At 38.4% G+C, this 18,556-nt stretch overlaps 7 protein-coding genes across 7 annotated transcripts in view; 4 read left to right on the top strand and 3 right to left on the bottom strand.

Moving 5' to 3' along the window:
* LOC123011880 (5-oxoprolinase) overlaps window positions 1–5,112 on the bottom strand; it is a 36,075-nt gene extending 30,963 nt beyond the window's left edge. The window contains exons 1-4 of the mRNA XM_044409584.1: window positions 4,924–5,112; window positions 2,754–2,941; window positions 2,480–2,671; window positions 530–2,430 (exon numbers count right to left, since the gene is read on the bottom strand). Coding sequence (XP_044265519.1) covers window positions 530–2,430; window positions 2,480–2,671; window positions 2,754–2,924 — 2,264 coding nt within the window. The 5' untranslated portion in view covers window positions 2,925–2,941; window positions 4,924–5,112. The remainder of the gene's footprint in view (window positions 1–529; window positions 2,431–2,479; window positions 2,672–2,753; window positions 2,942–4,923) is intronic.
* Window positions 5,113–5,266: 154 nt separating this feature from the next.
* LOC123011881 (glucose-6-phosphate isomerase) lies at window positions 5,267–11,913 on the bottom strand. The gene is made up of 6 exons (XM_044409585.1): window positions 11,816–11,913; window positions 11,512–11,771; window positions 11,088–11,396; window positions 9,543–9,816; window positions 9,252–9,491; window positions 5,267–6,074 (listed from the first exon to the last, which is right to left on the bottom strand). Exons 2-6 carry the CDS (start codon window positions 11,769–11,771, stop codon window positions 5,358–5,360), a joined length of 1,800 nt encoding a protein of 599 aa, XP_044265520.1. The 5' UTR covers window positions 11,816–11,913; the 3' UTR covers window positions 5,267–5,357.
* A 1-nt stretch (window position 11,914) lies between these two features.
* LOC123011883 (proteasome subunit beta type-5) lies at window positions 11,915–13,138 on the bottom strand. Its single transcript, XM_044409588.1, has 3 exons — window positions 12,759–13,138; window positions 12,320–12,712; window positions 11,915–12,267 (listed from the first exon to the last, which is right to left on the bottom strand). Exons 1-3 carry the CDS (start codon window positions 12,891–12,893, stop codon window positions 11,956–11,958), a joined length of 840 nt encoding a protein of 279 aa, XP_044265523.1. The 5' UTR covers window positions 12,894–13,138; the 3' UTR covers window positions 11,915–11,955.
* Window positions 12,916–13,798, top strand: LOC123011886 (p53 and DNA damage-regulated protein 1). Its single transcript, XM_044409591.1, has 3 exons — window positions 12,916–13,035; window positions 13,095–13,526; window positions 13,572–13,798. The coding sequence occupies exons 2-3, from the start codon at window positions 13,286–13,288 to the stop codon at window positions 13,736–13,738; spliced, it is 408 nt and encodes a 135-aa protein (XP_044265526.1). The 5' UTR covers window positions 12,916–13,035; window positions 13,095–13,285; the 3' UTR covers window positions 13,739–13,798.
* LOC123011885 (bis(5'-nucleosyl)-tetraphosphatase [asymmetrical]) lies at window positions 13,756–14,419 on the top strand. The gene is made up of 2 exons (XM_044409590.1): window positions 13,756–14,008; window positions 14,065–14,419. Exons 1-2 carry the CDS (start codon window positions 13,903–13,905, stop codon window positions 14,382–14,384), a joined length of 426 nt encoding a protein of 141 aa, XP_044265525.1. The 5' UTR covers window positions 13,756–13,902; the 3' UTR covers window positions 14,385–14,419.
* Window positions 14,420–14,472: 53 nt separating this feature from the next.
* LOC123010482 (charged multivesicular body protein 4b) lies at window positions 14,473–15,655 on the top strand. Its single transcript, XM_044407398.1, has 4 exons — window positions 14,473–14,798; window positions 14,873–15,050; window positions 15,099–15,334; window positions 15,387–15,655. The coding sequence occupies exons 1-4, from the start codon at window positions 14,621–14,623 to the stop codon at window positions 15,437–15,439; spliced, it is 645 nt and encodes a 214-aa protein (XP_044263333.1). The 5' UTR covers window positions 14,473–14,620; the 3' UTR covers window positions 15,440–15,655.
* A 139-nt stretch (window positions 15,656–15,794) lies between these two features.
* On the top strand, window positions 15,795–17,659 carry LOC123010481 (nucleolar transcription factor 1-like). The gene has a single exon (XM_044407397.1). It carries the CDS (start codon window positions 15,986–15,988, stop codon window positions 17,531–17,533), a length of 1,548 nt encoding a protein of 515 aa, XP_044263332.1. The 5' UTR covers window positions 15,795–15,985; the 3' UTR covers window positions 17,534–17,659.
* The last annotated feature ends 897 nt before the right edge of the window (window positions 17,660–18,556 follow it).

Below are 18,556 nucleotides of genomic sequence, written 5' to 3'. Positions count from 1 at the left end.
AAAATAAAATTCTAACAAAGTTAAGGTCCAAACGTGGTAGGCCATCCAAATGACGTTTGATTTTTGACATTTCAGAAATGTCAAAGAAAATATTGAAATAATGTGTAAATCTGATTTAAAGTCGTCGAAATGGAGCAATGTACTCCCCTAGAATTAAGAGAAACTGCTACAAAACCAATTGAATACTAATTTAGTGAAATATTATGCGTAACTTGACAATTTAAAAGAAAAAATTTCCGGTATTTTCGTAATTTTAACGTTGGCAATCCTGCATATTACCACCCAAGAGGAGTAACATTTATTCCTCTTCATGAGAAATAATGACATGTTTCCCAAGCTTAAAAAGGTTAGTAATCGACATATTACATTAGTGATTGTGAATAAAAAAAATTACATATTTATTTAACTTGAAATTTGTCAATGTTAATTAGTTTAAATTAAATTATAATTTTGCTTGTGGTTAGAAAGGTCGGCATCTACAGCAGGGGTTGGTTTATTGAGGCGTCATTTTCACTTTGTTCAACTGTACCTCCCCATCTGCTCAGCGATGCTCATAAACCGGTGGCTGAAAATACTGAGCTGAATCGAGTCTAGCTCAGGCCCGATTTCCTTCACATGACCGGAACCAATGGTGATTTTAACGTCCCCAAATTTGGTTACAGTACCAGTACAGTCGGGTTCGATCAAAATGGTACTCAAATTGTCCATTATAATCGCCGGTCCTTTAATAACATGCCCGGATTTCAGATTTTTCAGAAGGTAAACTCCTGTCTCGTGGAACCCAGTTTCAAAATAAACCTGAGTCGTTTGTTCACATTTTGGATCGTCTTTGGCAACCTCAATTGGTACTTCCTCAATGAGATCACTCTTCCCAATCCCTCTCACTCTTATATCGTCAACTATAACATTCCTCTTGTGGATCACGAACCCAAACTCGGCTTGGTACCGCTCCAAGAAGGCACTCATGAAATCGCCACGTTTGGTACCGGATTTCCCCGGTTCTGGGCTACACATCAACGCACAATCGGTACCATCATACCTCATATGCAAAAAAGGCTTCAATTCGATATTCTCGTCACTGAAGCCTTGCTTCCTCAACTCCTTCCGGCACTGCTCCTCCAAGGCATCAAACCGTTCGTCGAAGTACCCAAAACTGAGATCATTGTAGACTTTGGCGCAGGGTTCCTGCGCTTCGTTAACCACATCTGCCAACGCCATGCCATAAGCCGACAAAATCCCGGCATATTTGTGCACAAACACCGTCGTCATGCCCAAAGACCGGGCAATTGCGCAGGCATGTTGCCCACCAGCCCCGCCAAAACAGGCAAGGGCATGGCGAGCGGTATCGTAGCCCTTGGCTTGGGTCAAAGCCCGAATTGGGCGACACATACTCTCATTAGCGACTTTAATAAAACCCATCGCTACCTCTTCCATGGTCATCAAAGTCTCCCGGTTCAAAAAATCGTTAATTTCATTCGTCAGACTTTGAAATTTTTCAATTGTTGCCACTTTATCCAAAGCTGAGTCTTCATTCGGGCCAAATATTTTCGGAAAATAGTCAGGCAGAAGTCGGCCTAGGGCCAAATTGGCGTCGGTTACCGTCAAAGGGCCCCCTTTTTTGTAACACACAGGGCCTGGGTGCGCCCCAGCCGACTCAGGCCCCACCACAAACATCCCCGACCTGAAAAACAGCATGGAACCACCCCCAGCAGCCACAGTATTGACGTCAAGTTGCGGTGCTTGGATCGTAACACCAGCAGTGGTACTCTCGTAAACATGTTCAAAGTTACCAGCAAATCGGGATACGTCAGTCGAGGTACCACCCATATCGAACCCAATGACTGGCAAATGGGTCTCTTTCTGCCACGTGGTGACCGCATAGCCAACCACGCCCCCTGCTGGCCCCGACAAAATGGCCCTAGCACCGTTAAAATGGTGCATTGGGGTCAAACCACCGTCACTTTGCATGAACAGTACCCGAGTACCTTGTAGGTTATTTTTGAACCCATGGGAGAACCCCGCGACGTAGCGTTTGACGTGAGGGGTGAGATAAGCATCGGCTGAGCAAGTGAACCCGCGAGGTACAATCCGTACCATTGGGATGATCTGATGGGAGAGGGACACGTGTTGGAAGCCGATTTTTTCCGCAATTTTGCCGATTTCAATCTCATGGTCGTGATAAGTGTAACTGTGAGCCAACGCCACCGAAATACTATTAATCCCTTTATCTTTAATCGCTTTCAACTTATTGTAAACCTCGTCTTTGTTGAGTTCGCGAGTTATGTAAAATCTTTCCCCGGTGGGGGTTTCCACAACCCGCCACTTCCTCAAAACTGAGTCTCCTAATTCGCAACGGCCTTTCAGAAGTGGTACCACTCTACAGTCTATTTCTACAGTTTCAGAATACAAGACTTCGCGTCGTTTAATGTTCTAGAAGTGGTTTAGTGTTTTGGGGGTACTAGAAATTGTGGCTACTTACTAGTTCAAAAATTTTTGGTCGAGCTTGGTTACCGATCAAAAGAATGTCTTTGAAACCCTCATTGGTTACAAAAGCTATTCTTTCGCCTTTGCGCTCTAGTAAAGCGTTGGTAGCGACAGTGGTACCCATTCGAATCCATTCGATTAGAGTACTGTCAACGTTGCCGTCGCTATCCAAAGCGTTACCAGTTTCCTGGAATAAACAATTTGCTCCTATTTTTGATTTTTTTCTTATTTATGGGAAAATTATTGCTACAAGTTTTGCGATTACTCACCTCTTGTAATATCCTGCGAATTCCTTCAGTCGGAGCGTCCTTGTAATGCTGAGGGTCTTCAGATAAGAGTTTAAGGACTCGTATTTTACCTCCAGGACATTTTGCAAAAACGTCCGTGAAAGTACCACCTCTATCGATGGCAAATTTGAATTTTTCCTTGCTTTCACTCATGGTCTACGATTATTTAACTACAATAAAATTTAAATATGTTCCAATGAAAAGTGGAAAACGTTATTAAAAAACAATAAAAGTAATAAACATTTCGGGTTTTTTAAATAATTAAATTAAATCAGGGATAAGATAAATTTGAAATAGACAATTTGTTTATCATTTTATGGAATATTTAGAAGACCTTGACATCGGATAATTACGGAATTGGTAACAAAAATAAATATTTTGCACTGTTTGTGCAATAATTTAAAAAAAGATTTCGACACACATACTTTTTTAATGTTCTTTTTCTCTTCTTTTTCCATTTCTATATTTACAAATTCAAAATTTGAGTCAAAAAATGCCTCAAAAATGTTATTTTATAAGTTTTCGTTAATATTTCATTGGTACAAATATTTTTTGTAATGGTTTTCGGTAGGTATAATATACCAGATGAACAAATAAAAAATATGGAACGAAACGTTTTTTGTGCTTGAACTACATATCTATTTTTGAAAAAACTAATTAATGAATAATTAATTATAAAGGAATGTAACGTCTTTTCAAAAATAAAAATTTTCGAAATCTTCTTTTGTTTTGAATTTGCAAAATTTTGAATTTTCTAAATGCCAACCCATTATAAAACCTTTTTTTAGAAACAATATGATCTAAAAATTAGAACTGTCTACATTTAATCTGATTTTTATCGAAAAAAAATTCATATAAGTTGCCATTTTGAAAAAATCGCATCACGCGAAAACAAAACAAAATTTTATTCCCAAAACATGATTTCAAGTTTTAAAGCACTTTAATTTTTATTATTTTTTTTCTAAAGACAAATTACAAAAAAAACACGCTTGGTCCTATATTTTTTTTGTTCGTGCAATAATTTTGAAAAAAATCTTAATCTTGTTGCACACACGGTTTTTTTATGTATTTTTCTCTTTTTAAATTTTTTCATTCACAAATTCAAAATTTTAATAAAGAAATAAAAAAAATGGTTTTGATATTTTTCTATTAAAAAAAAAGTTTCAAATTTTTGTCTCTTGAAAATGAAGTTTAATTAAATCTGTAATTTTCAAGAAAAGTGTAAAAAGATGGACAGATTTCTAAATAAAAAGTTTTCTAAATAGTAACCTACAATATTGTGCTAATAATTTTATTAAAATACGACTATTTAAGTAGGTACCGTAAATTTTTATAACTTTCATAAAAAAAATAGGTGAAATAATAATACTTTAATAATGTTTTAACAACCTTACAATTGTAATATACACATATTACGATACAAAATACAGCCAATAATGTTGTAATTGAAAAATAATAATTTACTGTACTGATATAGAAAGAAACTTTTTACCTTTCTGTGAACAAAAAATTTGAAAAAATAGAACACAGATTGGCTACTACAGCAACTGATAAACCTTAGCGTTTATTACTTTATTAATATTGTTTATACATTTTTTTCAATTTACTTCGTTGCTAAATTTTACAATTTCTTACAAAAAGGTCGTAAAAAAGGTGAATGAAATCTTTGGTATAAATCACGCAAATAAATCTAAGCTATCTCGGTGTAAATTGATAATAGTGTTGCTGCTTGCTGGGTAATTTTGCTACAAAATTTATGTAAAAAGATTATCGCAGGCCATTCATTACGTCGCTTGTTTTCAACTTGCTGGATATTTTACACACGAACAAAGCAGAACAAAATACTTATGAAATATTTGCGCTACAACAAACAAGGAGACAAAATCATTCCAAAATTTGAAATGCGCCACAGAGTTAAAAAAAGATGAAGCATTTTTCCAGAGTTAGTTTTAGTTCAGTGGTGATGATTGTTGGAACGCTAAACCTTGAATGCAGTGAACATAATTGTTAATATCAAAAAGGCCAAGCAATCGATAAAAATAGAAAACCAGTATGTAATTAGTAATTACAAACATGCACATCCTGTTATAAAATAGGTGAACATTGCAGCAACACAAATGGGATTTTTATTGCAAGTATTACGTGTTCCTACCTTAAACAGATATAGCTGGGAGGAAGGACACAAAAATTAAGACTTTATTCATCAACAGGTTATTATATTGCCGACAAAGTATAAATAAGTCTAAAGCAAACAACTTGATAAGAGTGACTAGCTACAAAATGGGTGACATTGAAAACAATTTAAAGAACTCTACAATTACACAAATTATTAGCCCAATTGAGTTTCTATAAGAAACTGAAAACTGAAAAAGATTTGAGGTTAAGTTCACTGAAATGAGGCCACAGAAACAATCAAAATGAATTATTGAAAAACATGGAAAAATTCCATTGCGACCTTGATAGATAAATCAAGTGATGTAACAAAAAAAGTCCAATTGTCTAATCTCTCATTTATTAATAAAAACATACAATATATTAATTTCCCTAACACCTAACATAGAGACATGATACATCATAAGACTCCCCTTAATGATTGGCTTTGATGAAGTTAATGAGTCCATTGGTGGAGGAATCATGCGACGACACCGCTTTATTGTCTTGCAACTCGGGCTCGATCGCCTTAGCCAACTGTTTCCCCAACTCCACCCCCCATTGGTCGAAGGAATTAATATTCCAGATGATTCCCTGAGTGAAGATTTTGTGCTCATACATAGCAATGAGCGCTCCTAGAGTAAACGGTGTGATTTTTTTCACCATGATACTATTAGTCGGCCTATTCCCTTCGAAAATCTTATGCGGGAGTATCTTCTCAAGCGCCGCCCCCTGCAGCCCCTGTTTCTGCAACTCGGCTCGCGCTTGCTCCCCCGTCTTCCCCATCATGAGTGCCTCCGTTTGGGCCAAGAAATTCGCCAGCAATATTTTATGATGCAGTCCATTATTGATGGGGTTGAGCGTTTGGACCGGAGCTATGAAATCGGCGGGGATAACTCTCGTCCCTTGATGAATTAACTGGTAGAAGGCGTGCTGGCCATTGGTCCCCGGTTCGCCCCACACGATGGGGCCTGTACTGTAGTTCACCGTTCGGCCACTACGAGTCACATATTTGCCATTGCTCTCCATGTCCCCCTGTTGGAAATAAGCGGCAAAACGGTGCAAATACTGATCATAGGGCAAGAGAGCGTGCGTTTCCGCGCCGTAGAAATTGTGGTACCACACACCCAAAAGGGCCAAAATCACGGGAGCCTGAAACAAAACCAAAACACTGTCAGTGTCAAAAATGCCACATAAGCACACCGCCGGCGGGAGAATCAGTTTCATCACTCGTCATGTGTGCAAACTCGATCGGTTAGTACTCGAACGCGAACTCCCGGGTGTGGCCCCTTTCGCCCCCGCGTACAAGAAATGTTTCAATAATCTTCGAAAATGGACAGTCGCCAGTCGCTCCAATCCCGAATGCAAATTATACTTCAGGAGCAATCTGGCCCTGTTCAAGGAACGTCGACGCCAACTCCGCAACAAGAAACTCAAAATGGTCATTCATCCTTTGAGCAAATTGGCAATTTATCGACAAATGTTTATTTGCGTTTTATGGATAATCGCGTTTGTTACCGACCCACTTTTCAATGCTTTTCTCTCCCATTTCCTCAATGCGACCGAACATGATGAACACAAAGAGTTGGAAGCTCACGAATTGTTCCAAATGATCATAAATTGTGTTTTCCTTATAGATATAATCATCCAATTTTTTGTGGGGTTTATGGTACATCGCACCAAAGAGATAGTACTTGACCCGCAACGGGTATCTAGACAGTACCTCAACACGTACTTCCTCTACGATTTTATTCCGGTGCTTTACGGAATTGTGTACTTTATCACTGATATTGAGTACTTGGAGGACTTGTTCCAGATTCCGGAGTACTTCCACATCTGGCTTCAGATCCCTCCAATCTACGCCATACGCTTCGTCCGGATTCATTCCATGTTGGAGTACCTCAACAACACTCTACACTACTTCAACGTCCGCGAGTCCTTCATCAAATGCATCACAATTGCTATAATGATGATGTTGGTCATTCATTGGTTCACTTGTGTCCTTTACATCCTCCCCGCCATAAGCTACTTTCTAAATTACCCCCTTTCCGACTCCTACGTCCTCAAATCAACTCTCGGTACCCACCGACCCCTTGACAGCCTCTACGTCGAGTGTCTTCTCTGCACCGTATGTCACTTCTTCGGCGCTGGTAAAGGCAACATAGTCACCAGTAACCCCCTTGAACAACTCATCCTCGCCTTGATTCTCATCTGCGGAATTGCCTGTCACATCTACGTCATCGCCATCATCCTCCAACTCTTCGGGACAATAAACGTATCGGAAACCAAATACGAAGAACTCATCTACCAACTCAACGAATATATGGTCACGAAAAAACTCCCTCTAGTTTTGCGAAAACGCCTCTTGATGTACTACGAGTACCGCTACCAGAAGCAGTTCTTCATGGAGCATCTCATCCTCAACTCTCTCTCCGAACATCTCCGATACGAAATCCTTTTGTACAGTTGCCGCAATTTGATAAATAAAGTCAAACTGTTTCAAGGGGCCCCAAAAGAGGTCATTGGAGCGCTTGTCGCCTTACTCAAACACGAGATTTTCCTACCTAATGATGAGATTGTTAAACAAGATGCCGTTCACGATAACGTCTACTTTATTTCGTATGGAACAGTGTCGGTGTTTCTGCCAAATGGCAAAGAAGTGTTTCATCTCGAAGATGGACACCATTTTGGGGAAATTTACATCATGACACAAGAGCACTATGTCGCCGGAGTCACCGCGATCGAAATTACAGAAGTGTTTTATTTGGATAAGAGAGATTTCTGGTATGTGGTGTCCACACATCCCGAGATTGCTGACAATTTGGAGAAAACTGCGTTGAATAAGTTGATGGCGATTAAGGAGATTGCCAAAGCTTTGGACATGGCAGTTGACACCTCGGATATTTTGATGGAGCTGAGAAAGGGGCACATTGTGGAATCGGGGCGCAAGCGGATGCGGAAGATTTAATTTTAATCCCAACTCGTTTCTCAAAATCCTAGTGTTCAAAATCTCAAATCTTGAATTTTCTCATTGTCTCAGTGTATCCCTTAACACCGTTTTCAAGATTTTTCAGTTTTTTTTCTACATGTTTTGTAAAATTTGCATTGATTGACTCAGGTGTATCTTGCAAAAATCTTAAAATTGTTTATAAAGAATATAGATTTCTTTGCAAGATTTTAATTTGACCACATCAAGATTTTAACTTCTTGAGCAAAATTTTTTAATTTTCCTAAAAAACTCAACAAACTCATATTTTTAATAGTTGTTTTATCTCCTTTTTTTTCGTATGCGGAATATTTTTCTAAATTTCAAAACTACTTGTTCTTAGCTACTACCATTTGACAAGATTTTAATGTTTCTTTTGAGACCTTACATTGTCTTCTTTTCTTCGCTTCTCAAAATTTTGAATTTTCTTAAGATCCTAGTGTTCAAAATCTCAAACTTCACTTATTTCACTGTTCCAAAATCTAGAATTTTCTCATTGCTTCAAAGTTCTCCGTTTACAAGATTTTCAGTTTTAGCTCTTGCTTCAATTTTCCAAAGTCGTGAAATTCAGTTTTTTTTCTTTCAAAATTTAAACTGACTTAAATTTGCATTGATTAGGTTAAGATTCTGGGTCTCAACTATCTTGCAAAATCTTAAAACTGCTTATAAAATTTCTTTGTCAAGATTTTTCTTAACTTTCCTAAAAACTCAATAATTTCAATAATTGTTTTATCTTCTTTTTTCTCCTTAGGTACTCAAAACGTTTCTCCTGAGACCCTACATTATCTTTAAGGTTTTTTTTTGAAATCCCAACTCGTTTCTCAAAATACTAAACTTTATAGTAGCACTGTTCCAAAATCTTGAACTTTCTCATTCTCAAAGTTTTTTCTTTTCATCAAATTCGTTTACATAAATTTTAAAGTCTTGAAATTAACTTCAAAAAATGAGAAAAAACAATAAAAGTCACAATTTAATGTTTTTCTTCTTTACTTTATTCTTCGTTTGATTGCTGGACTTTGAGATAAAATTTGTTCTTTTTCAAAACCTTTAAATTTAAGACTTTGCTTATTCGCAATTTACTGTTTCTTGGATTTTGATAGAATTTTTAAGGAATACAGTTTTATTTTATACCATCGTAGTTTTTTTAATGATTCCCTTTTTCGTATTACATTCTTTGAAATCAAAATACACCATTCAACAAGAACGACTATTTATTTGATTTGTTTTTTTTTACTTTTCTCAATCTTTAAAACCAATCCAAAACATTTATTTTTTTTATTATTCAATTCTCGACATTATTTTTAGTTTACAGTTAGCAAAGATTATCCTTTACCGATACTTACATTTTGCTCCAAGGGCGCCGACCTGAAGTGATTGTCCATATAATGCGCCCCTTCCAGTAACTGGAGGAAATTCTCAAACCCAATCGCCAGCGAAATACTAAGCCCAATCGCGGACCACAACGAGTACCTCCCCCCGACCCAATCCCAAAACTCAAACATATTGGCAGTATCAATACCAAATTCCTTCACTTTTGGTCCATTCGTGCTCAAAGCGACGAAATGTTTCGCAACGGCAGCAGGCTACAAATCGAGAGCGTCAAAAAAAATCGAGTTACTCTACAATCTAGTTACATCTTTAGCATGGGTTAAAAACCACTGTTTAGCCGAAGTCGCATTGGTTATTGTCTCTTGAGTCGTGAATGTTTTCGAAGCGATGATAAAGAGAACCGATTCGGCGTCGATTTTTTTCAAAACTTCGGCTAAATGTGTACCGTCGATGTTCGACACGAAATGCATTCGCAGACCGCGGCCGTAGCCCTTCAGGGCTTCGGTCACCATCAGGGGGCCCAAGTCGGAGCCCCCGATGCCGATGTTCACCACGTCGGTGATAGGCTTGCCAGTGTAGCTGAAAATAACCAAATAGAATAAATTACCAAATTACTAATTACATAAGGCGACAAAAAAAAAAGTCATGTCGTGACAACTTGACAAATTTTATATCATTTTGTTCGTCTCAGTGAGACAAATCAAATGCACTAAAATAAATTTCAAAAAGTCCACACAGTTTGAACTAAATAATTTTTTCTAATTTAAATGAATTTAAAATACTTTAACTTTAAAAAATCATTACTCAATAACTATTATGCCGATTTCCTTCAAATGAAGACCATTCTAAAGGGATGGACTTGGCCTTTAAAATGATATGCAATTTGAAATTGAATATTGGCAAATTTTTCTTCGAACAGTGTTCGAAGAAGTTCGAAGTAAATCGAAGTAATCTAAGAAAAACCCTACGAGTAATTTTTTTTTCTTTGTCACTATCATGTAGAGCATCTTTTTATTAGTAAGAATTAAGAAGCAAGAAGTAAGAAGAAATTTTTAAAATAATATACCGAGTAGTTTTTAAGATATGATTTTTTGAAGTTGAGGTTTACTAATCAAGCATTGCGCCATATAGGAGAAATGCATGTTAAACTTACTTAAAATTGCATTTTTATAAAAGTATTTGTTTTAAGACTCTTCTTTTGCTTAAAAATGGTCAACTGCACTTACTTTGTTCTAATTAGAATAAACAAAAACTGTTTCTTTACTTAAAACAAACAAAGAGTACCTGCGTACTAATTAAAGCAAACTAAGAGTTTTTTTGTTCTAAAAATGACCACTGATCATTTCTCCTATATGGAGCAATGCTTGATTAGCAAATCTTAACTTCAAAAAATCATATCTTGAAAACTACTCGGTATATTCTTTTGAAAATTTGGATTAAAACTAATAAAGAGATGCTTTACACGATGGTAATGATGAAAAAAAAATTACTCGTAGGGTTTTTCTTAGATCATTTCGATTTACTTCGAACTTCTTCGAACACTGTTTGAAGAAAAGTTTGCCAATATTCAAATTCAAATTTCATATCATTCTAAAGGGCAAGGCCATCCCTTTAGAATGGTCTTTATTTGAAGGAAATCAGCCTAATAGTTATTGAATAATGATTTTTAAAGTTAAAGTATTTTAAATTCATTTAAATTAAAAAAAAATTATTTAGTTCAAAGTGTGAGGACTTTAAATTTTTTTTTTAGTGCATTTGATTAGTCTCACTGAGACGAACAAAATGATATATAATTTGTCAAGTTGTCACGACATGACATTTTTTTTGTCGCCTTGTGTTATTATTATTACCCTTTCCATTGCCCACTGAGGACCGAATTCGTGAACTGCTTCATGTGCTCAAGCACGGCATTCACCTCAGGCATGACATTTTTCCCATCAACCAGAATCTCCTTATTGGACCGATTGCGTAAAGCCGTGTGGAGTACGGCCCTGTCCTCCGTGAAGTTAATTTTCTGCCCGGAAAACATCGCATCGCGTGCTTCCTCGACCTTGCGGGCCCGCGCCAACGAAAACAACAATTTGAGCACCTCGGAATTGACGCGGTTTTTCGAATAATCGACGAGGATGTCTCCATCGTTGGGCGTCTTCAGTTTCAAGCTAAAAATCACTGATTACAACTGGGAAAACAAATTCCAGTGCAAGGTCACTTAGAGGTCACCCGGTTTTTCCCAATTTCCCCGAGATTTTTCAATGAAACGCGATTGACACTCACCTGAAATTGCTAAACCGGTTCGGGTCCTGCGCGAAGAGGTCCTTGATGACCAACTTTGACGAATTTTTGTTGTAATAATCTTGGAGTTGCTGCCAAGTTGGCTCCGAAGTCAAGGGTCCTACTTCCATGCTGTCAGTTGTCAAAGTCACGCCTTTCGATTGTTTACCGATCGTTTTGTGTTTTTCATCGTCGCCGATTGGGCACGCGCAGCGGACGGTGTGGTAGGCAAGAATTACATATTTTAAACGAGAGACTCGCATCTAATCGATATTTAAACACCAATTTTAATTAATTCACCACTTACCTCACTAATTATTAACTTGAATTATTTGAAACATGCCAAACAAACTGTCACTTTTACAATTAAAATCACAGCCTACTAGAGGGACAATCAAACGCCAACTATGTTAAAAAATTTAATAACAATTCGTTATTATTACAAACCTAAACCTTATTTATTTCTTTTAATTTCTCATCTTGGTACTTGTAGTGCAAGTCCATACAGTCGTTATTGTCGATAAGTACCCACCCAGTGGGCTTCATATGGTACACACGGACAATACCCCCAGAGTAAGCATCCCGATGGGTGGCATGGTAAATCGAACGACGCCCCAAATCATAGGCCTCCTCATCAGTCAAATCCCATTTGTACCCAGAATCCAAGACACCGAAAGCGTAAATAGAGCCTGAGCCAACACTGAACACTTTTCCAGGGGTTCTTGTCCCTTCAGAGTCCACGTAATACAACTGGGGCCCCTGAAACACCCATTTAACACACCCAACCACTTTTATAATGGAATCTAATTACCCTTTTGTCCCATCCTGCTAGCATCATACCCATGGACAGCCCCATCCCCTTGTAATTATACACCATGTTGGCCATCAATTTCGAGGCCGCTGCCACCGAAATTCGCTCCCTGTTTCGCAATTCGTACATACGACACTGCTTCGCCAGGACGCGGTCCCAATAGACACAATCGGCGGCGCCCCCGGCCAGAGTCCCCAAGAGGAAATCGTTGATTTCGACGATTTTCTTCATAGTTTGGGAACCGATAAACTGGCCACCGGTGGCGCGAGAGTCAACGGCGAGGACTACGCCCCCTTTGTACATGAACCCCAGAGTTGTGGTGCCGTGATCGAACTTGATTTTTATGTCACGGCCTGACTCGTCTTTGGAGAAATGGGCCAGGTTCTCGGCCGGCTATAACACAATTGGTTATTTGGGGGCGTTTTAAACAGCTACTTACGTTGGAATATGGGGGCACACTCAGCAGGGTGTTGTGTGCGAAATTGTTGCTCATTTTAACTATTTCGTTCTCGAATGGGGCTTCGCGTCTGAAGGTGTCGAAATCAGACATTCCGCAAAGCTCGGCTAAAGCCATTTTCGTGCACTTTTGGTGAAATGTTTAGTTCAAATGACAATGCGAAAATTGTGAAAACACAAATCGCTCATAACCTCAATATCAACAGTGCTGGCAGACTCTGTCGAAATTTTACTAGATCTGGTGATTTTTTATGCTGATGGTGATTTGGTGAAAAATTTTGTAAAGATTTTTCTAAGATAAAAACTCCGTTTTTTGCAGATTTTGCCATACCGACTTAAAAATCACTAAATTGTTATATAAAAAAGGTAATTTGGTGAAAATGAGTATATTTGGCACTTTTTTCAATTCGAAATTAGTGAATTGTATTTATTGGACTGGCAACGCTGAATGTGAAGTAAATGGAAGTGGCTCAAGTTACGGTCAGTGTGGTTGTTTTTTAAAAATGTGAAATGTCTCAGTGTCAAGATATACAAAACCAGAAATCGTTTCAATACTTGTTTGAGGTGGAAACTTTAGCCCAAGACATTTTAACTGATAAAGAAATAAAATTGGATTTGTCCAACTCGAGGAATAAGTTTAGGGAAGCCCTAAGGGCTTTGGAGAGTACCGAGGATCGAAGGGCTTGGATCCAAGCCGGCTCTGTTTACATCGAACGGCCTACTAGTGAATGCAAGGAAATTTTAAAAGCAGGTCCGTATTAGTATTTTTTTGATTTTTTTAAATTTGAGTTTTCAGAATTTTCAAACGCTGATAAGGATATTTTACAATTAGATAAGAGTATTAAGAATAAACTCCATAAATTAAGGGATTTAGAGCACGAACCTAGGTTAGAGGGCTTCACCTTGAACCCCATTTCTTCAGCCGAGGCTAAAGCATTGCACAAAGCATTTGGTACTATATAACTATCAGTTATTTACCAAGTCCGCAATTAAATTATTGTAAATAAAAACATTTTTGCATTTATTAAGTAGTGTTTAACAGTTAACCGGTGTAACCTAACCTAATTTTTTTATTTGTCATCGATTTGTAACTCAATTTTTTCATAAAAAGTAGTGCTTTATTAAAAATGAAAGTTGCGGCAGGTTTTGTGATTTATAAAAGGGCTTGTGACAATGTTTTATATCTTTTATTGCAAACTTCTTACGGTGAACACCATTGGACCCCCCCTAAAGGTAACCAACTAACCACACATATTTTCAGTTACAAATTGACTCACAATTGGTTTTAGGACACGTGGACCCTGGTGAAACCGAGATGGTGACTGCCCTTCGAGAAACGGTAGAGGAGTCTGGTTTGAAGAAAGAAGATTTGAAAATTTTCGAAGATGTGAAGAAAGTTTTGAATTACAACGTGCAGGGGAAACCCAAAAAAGTGACCTATTGGCTTGCCGAACTCGTGAACCCCAAAGCTGAGGTGAAATTATCACACGAGCATCAAGATTTCAAATGGCTGAAACTCGACGAGGCTTGCACTTATGCAAAGTACGCCGACCTTCAGGAGTCCCTCAAGTTTTTTGATGATTATATACGTTCAAACAAATCAAACTAATTATTGTTGTATAAATAGAAAATAAAAAAATAGAAAAACAATAATTATTCATGTTGCGCAACCTTAGCCACTTCCATGTATTTACGCTGATGAGTCATCTGGCAGATGGCGACGAACAAAACCTGTCAAAAGTGTCAAAACCGAATCTTTTGAGTTTTCTAAATAAACTAAAATCGTTTTAGTTTTAAGTGTATTGGACTTTTCGTGATCAAATCGTGTAGTTCCCCGGCGCCAAGATGAGTTTCTTCGGGAAAATGTTCGGCAAGAAGGAGGAGAAGGCCCCCTCGACAGGAGAGGCCATCCAGAAGCTGCGCGAGACCGAAGACATGCTCATCAAAAAACAGGAATACTTGGAATCGAAGATCGAACAGGAGATTCTCACGGCGAAGAAAAACGCATCGAAAAACAAACGAGGTGAGACAGTGTGCGTCATTGACCCCTCTTAATTTTAATTAGCCACCAAAGCTAAGTGTTTTTTTGCGAAACAGCGGCCATACAGGCCCTCAAAAGGAAGAAACGCTACGAGAAGCAGCTCCAGCAGATCGATGGCACCCTCAGCACGATCGAGATGCAGCGAGAGGCCCTCGAGGGGGCCAACACGAACACAGCCGTACTCAAAACGATGAAAAATGCCGCTGATGCTCTCAAAAACGCCCATCTCAACATGTAAGTTGCCCACTTTCCTACTTTTTAAATCACAGCTGATTTTCACAGGGATGTTGATGAAGTTCACAACATGATGGACGATATTGCCGATCAGCAAGACTTAGCAACTGAAATTTCGAATGCAATTAGTAATCCAGTCGGTTTCGGTGAAGATATGGACGAAGATGAACTTGAAAAAGAACTCGAGGCTTTGGAGGAAGAAGCCTTGGAGGAGAAATTGGTGGAGGTGCCTACGCCCCTACCGGCTGTGCCCACTGGCGAGATTTCCAAACCAAAACCAGCAAGTGAGTCGCATTGTCGCTTTTCTTACTCAAATTTTTACACTTGCCATTCCAGAAAAAGTCGAGGAAGATGATGATATGAAAGAATTGGAAAGTTGGGCCTCGTAAGTGGCGGAATGGACTAACAGTTGAGTGTCACACAATACAGCTTCAGCAACATAGGCACGAATGTTAGGCAAAGCATTGTTTCAAAAATAAATCGCTTTTTTTAATATTGTACATAAACAGGAATATTATTGTGTAAGTCAAACATGATGTAATCTAATATTGTTGGATTATTAATTTTACTATTCTGTTTGGTAGGAAATAAATATATTTACATAATTTGTACCATTTCTTACAAAAAAAAATCAATTCAAAAAAGGTCAGGTTAGGTTTTACGGTTGGCAGCAATGTTTCTCTAATTTAGAAGATTTTTTATAATTACATCATCGCTTTAATTAAATTAAACTGAATTACGTTATTTTAATGTACGCCACTTTATTTACATTGCCTATGTATTTGCATTTGCAACCTTATTTTATCTTTAAATTAATAATGTAAATAAAATTTGGGGTTATGTAACGCGGTTGGCAAACCTGCTACTTAAGTTTTCGAAAATTGTGGCGTGTTTTTTGCAGATTTTCGTTACTTGTTCTTAATTATTACCCAAAAATGCCGAAGAGAAAGATTTTGGATCCAGAAGTCGAAAATCTCAAGAAACGAAAAGTAACTTCCACGAACGTCCCAAGCGCCACGACCAACATAACCAAAAACAACAAAGACAGTCTTTCGTGGCCTAAGACCGACGTGCTTCAGCTGGTCTCAAACATTGAGGAAAACATCCCAAGTGACGACAACATGTCGTACATATCACGTTTAGAGAAACTAAAGTGGGAAAATGTCGCGTTTAAGGACTACTCCCCAAAGGCGTGCCAAGACAAGTGGGCTTTGCTCTCTAAGCAGGTGCGAAAATACCGCCTGTTGGGTGAAATCGCGGCCGACATCAAGCAGTGGGTGGAGAACCCCAAACCACGCACTGTGCGGCACCCTGACAAGCCCAAACAGCCCAAAAACTCTTACATGTTGTTCGTGGAAGCCAAGCGTCAAGAGGTGATGGATGAAAACCCCAGTCTTGCCCCCAATGACGTATCCCGGAAGTTGGGCGAAATGTTCAGAAATCTGACCATGACGGAGAAGCAGAAATACGAACAGGAGGCCAAAATCGCCCGACAGGAGTACTTGGAGAAGCTTCAAGTCTTCTACGAGGCCCACCCCGAGATGGTCCCTAAGAAAACGCGCAAACGTGGAAAGCCTCACGCGTGCGACGACGAGGGGCCCGAGAAGCCCAAGACGCCCTTCGAACTCTTCGTCAAAGTTGAGTCCGAGAAAGAGGAGAGTGAAGTCTCCAGATACGTGGTGATGCAAAAATGTCGGGAGCGCTGGAACGAGTTTAGCGACAAGGAGAAGTTTTTCTGGATCAATTGGGCGGAAGAGGAATACGCGAAGTATTTGGAAGACTTGACGGAGTACATAAAGGAGCATCCCGAGTACGAACCGGGGCAGCTCAAGCCTCTCCTCACTAAAAACGAACGAAGGATCAAGGATCGAGCCTCTGGGAAGCCCCAAAAGCCCCCCAAGGGGCCCTACCAACTGTTCCTCAAGCTGATGATGGAGACTGAAGAGATTCGTAAAATTAACAGCCGCGAGCTTATTAATTACGTCTCGGATAAATGGAGGGCATGCTCTGAGGAGGAGAAGAACGAATACAGGACTCGAGTCGACCAAATGTGGGCCGAATACGATACTAAACTAGAAGAGTACATTTTGACTTTACCGCCAGGAAAAAGGGATCAAATCCGAGAGGAGGAAAGTCGCTGGAAACACAAAAGTCCCACTGTGGTCCCTAAACAAGTGACAAGAGACAAGAAACCCAAAAAACATTTTGAAAAACCGTCAATGCCTCCCTCCAACGAGTATAAATTTTTCTTGAGTGTTTATAAAGGGAAGGAGAATCCGGACATGGTTTGGAAGGCCATGACCAAGAAGGAGAAGGAGATTTTGGGAGAGAAGTTGGAGGAAGTCAGACGGAAGTACATCGCTGACTATGAGGTCTACTTGAAAAGTTTGAGTAGAGAGGAGTTGGAGAAGTTGGGGGAGTCCCTTGCAGCCTCATGTGACTCTTCCAGCGAATCCGAGTCGGACATGGAAGCCGAAGACTGATGTTAACGTATTGCTCATGCACTTATTTATTTGTTTTTTTTTCGTTTTTGTTTGATGTGTTGTGTTGTTTTTATAATATTGTAGATATAATGTAAATTTCGCCCAAATAAGAAAGTTTTTTAAGTATTTACTACTTTGCTGCATCCATCTAAGCAAGAGTTTGAAATACCTCGTTTTTTTTGCACTTTTTATACAGTTTCTAAAGAAAAGAAATTTTTTAATTAGGCATTGGAAAATTCGACTCAAACAAACATTTATCATTTCATGAATCAGGAAATGAATTCTCAAATAATTGGTAAAAATATTGAACGCCATTGTCACCAACATTAAATACACAAAAATACGTTAGTCCCAAATTATGGTACACAGTTGCATAACATAATTGTGTATATTTATATACCATAATTTGAGACAGAGGTAGTAGTTATTTGTATCACAAGAGAGGAAAGTGTATCTTTTTCTCTCACAGGTGGGACCAGTCCAGGGCAGTAACCACCAAGCTAAGAAAATACACTTTCCTCCAGTGTAATGCATAAAATTTTTGTACGACCCTGAGCAAAAAATTAAAAAAACAATTTTTTTGATATCCTAGAATCGCCATTAAATCTAGCAACATATTTTCCTGTAAAGAAACGTTAAATTGGCCACAATGCACATTATATGGAAAAAAACGAACCATTTGTTTCGGGGCCGGCGTGTTTAAATAGAAAAAATACGCTTTCAAATAAATTTACTCAATGGGCCACTAATATTTTAACTTAAAGAGAAAACTACAACATTGACATTGAAACCAATTTTCCAGAAAAACATGTTCGCCGGGTGAAAAAAATGTTTGATAAACAAACTAGGGATGAAGTTTCTTCAGCCCATTTTGAAAAGTTTAGAACATAATGTATAATGTTATTATGGACAACACAATAAAATCCCTGCAAAGAATAAGGTTTTCCAGAAATATGGAAATTTCTCGAGACCTGGCCATGTTGGACCCTCAAAATTTTCCTGACTTTAGAACCTCAAAGAAAT

This window comes from Tribolium madens, unplaced genomic scaffold, assembly GCF_015345945.1.
Source record: "Tribolium madens isolate multiple individuals breed KSU strain unplaced genomic scaffold, Tmad_KSU_1.1 Scaffold_91;HRSCAF=231;Tcas5.2_LG7, whole genome shotgun sequence".
NCBI lineage: Eukaryota > Metazoa > Arthropoda > Insecta > Coleoptera > Tenebrionidae > Tribolium > Tribolium madens.
The sequence above is the reverse complement of the archived record's forward strand: the minus strand, read 5'-3'. Positions and strand labels throughout refer to the sequence as shown.

Excerpts from the sequence above, each read along its gene's own strand:
- LOC123011881 (XM_044409585.1), bottom strand. The coding sequence starts at position 11,771 with ATGCGAGTCTCTCGTTTAAAATATGTAATTCTTGCCTACCACACCGTC. Across the intron at positions 9,817-11,087 it reads CTCAGTGGGCAATGGAAAGG|CTACACTGGCAAGCCTATCA; the intron begins GTAATAATAATA and ends GGTTATTTTCAG. Across the intron at positions 6,075-9,251 it reads CGGCGCCCTTGGAGCAAAAT|GCTCCCGTGATTTTGGCCCT; the intron begins GTAAGTATCGGT and ends GTTTTGTTTCAG.
- LOC123011883 (XM_044409588.1), bottom strand. The coding sequence starts at position 12,893 with ATGGCTTTAGCCGAGCTTTGCGGAATGTCTGATTTCGACACCTTCAGA. Across the intron at positions 12,713-12,758 it reads GTGTGCCCCCATATTCCAAC|CCGGCCGAGAACCTGGCCCA; the intron begins GTAAGTAGCTGT and ends ATTGTGTTATAG. Across the intron at positions 12,268-12,319 it reads TAGCAGGATGGGACAAAAGG|GGGCCCCAGTTGTATTACGT; the intron begins GTAATTAGATTC and ends TGGGTGTTTCAG.
- LOC123011886 (XM_044409591.1), top strand. The coding sequence starts at position 13,286 with ATGTCTCAGTGTCAAGATATACAAAACCAGAAATCGTTTCAATACTTG. Across the intron at positions 13,527-13,571 it reads CAAGGAAATTTTAAAAGCAG|AATTTTCAAACGCTGATAAG; the intron begins GTCCGTATTAGT and ends TTGAGTTTTCAG.
- LOC123011885 (XM_044409590.1), top strand. The coding sequence starts at position 13,903 with ATGAAAGTTGCGGCAGGTTTTGTGATTTATAAAAGGGCTTGTGACAAT. Across the intron at positions 14,009-14,064 it reads CCATTGGACCCCCCCTAAAG|GACACGTGGACCCTGGTGAA; the intron begins GTAACCAACTAA and ends AATTGGTTTTAG.
- LOC123010482 (XM_044407398.1), top strand. The coding sequence starts at position 14,621 with ATGAGTTTCTTCGGGAAAATGTTCGGCAAGAAGGAGGAGAAGGCCCCC. Across the intron at positions 14,799-14,872 it reads CGCATCGAAAAACAAACGAG|CGGCCATACAGGCCCTCAAA; the intron begins GTGAGACAGTGT and ends TTTGCGAAACAG. Across the intron at positions 15,051-15,098 it reads AAAAACGCCCATCTCAACAT|GGATGTTGATGAAGTTCACA; the intron begins GTAAGTTGCCCA and ends TGATTTTCACAG.
- LOC123010481 (XM_044407397.1), top strand. The coding sequence starts at position 15,986 with ATGCCGAAGAGAAAGATTTTGGATCCAGAAGTCGAAAATCTCAAGAAA.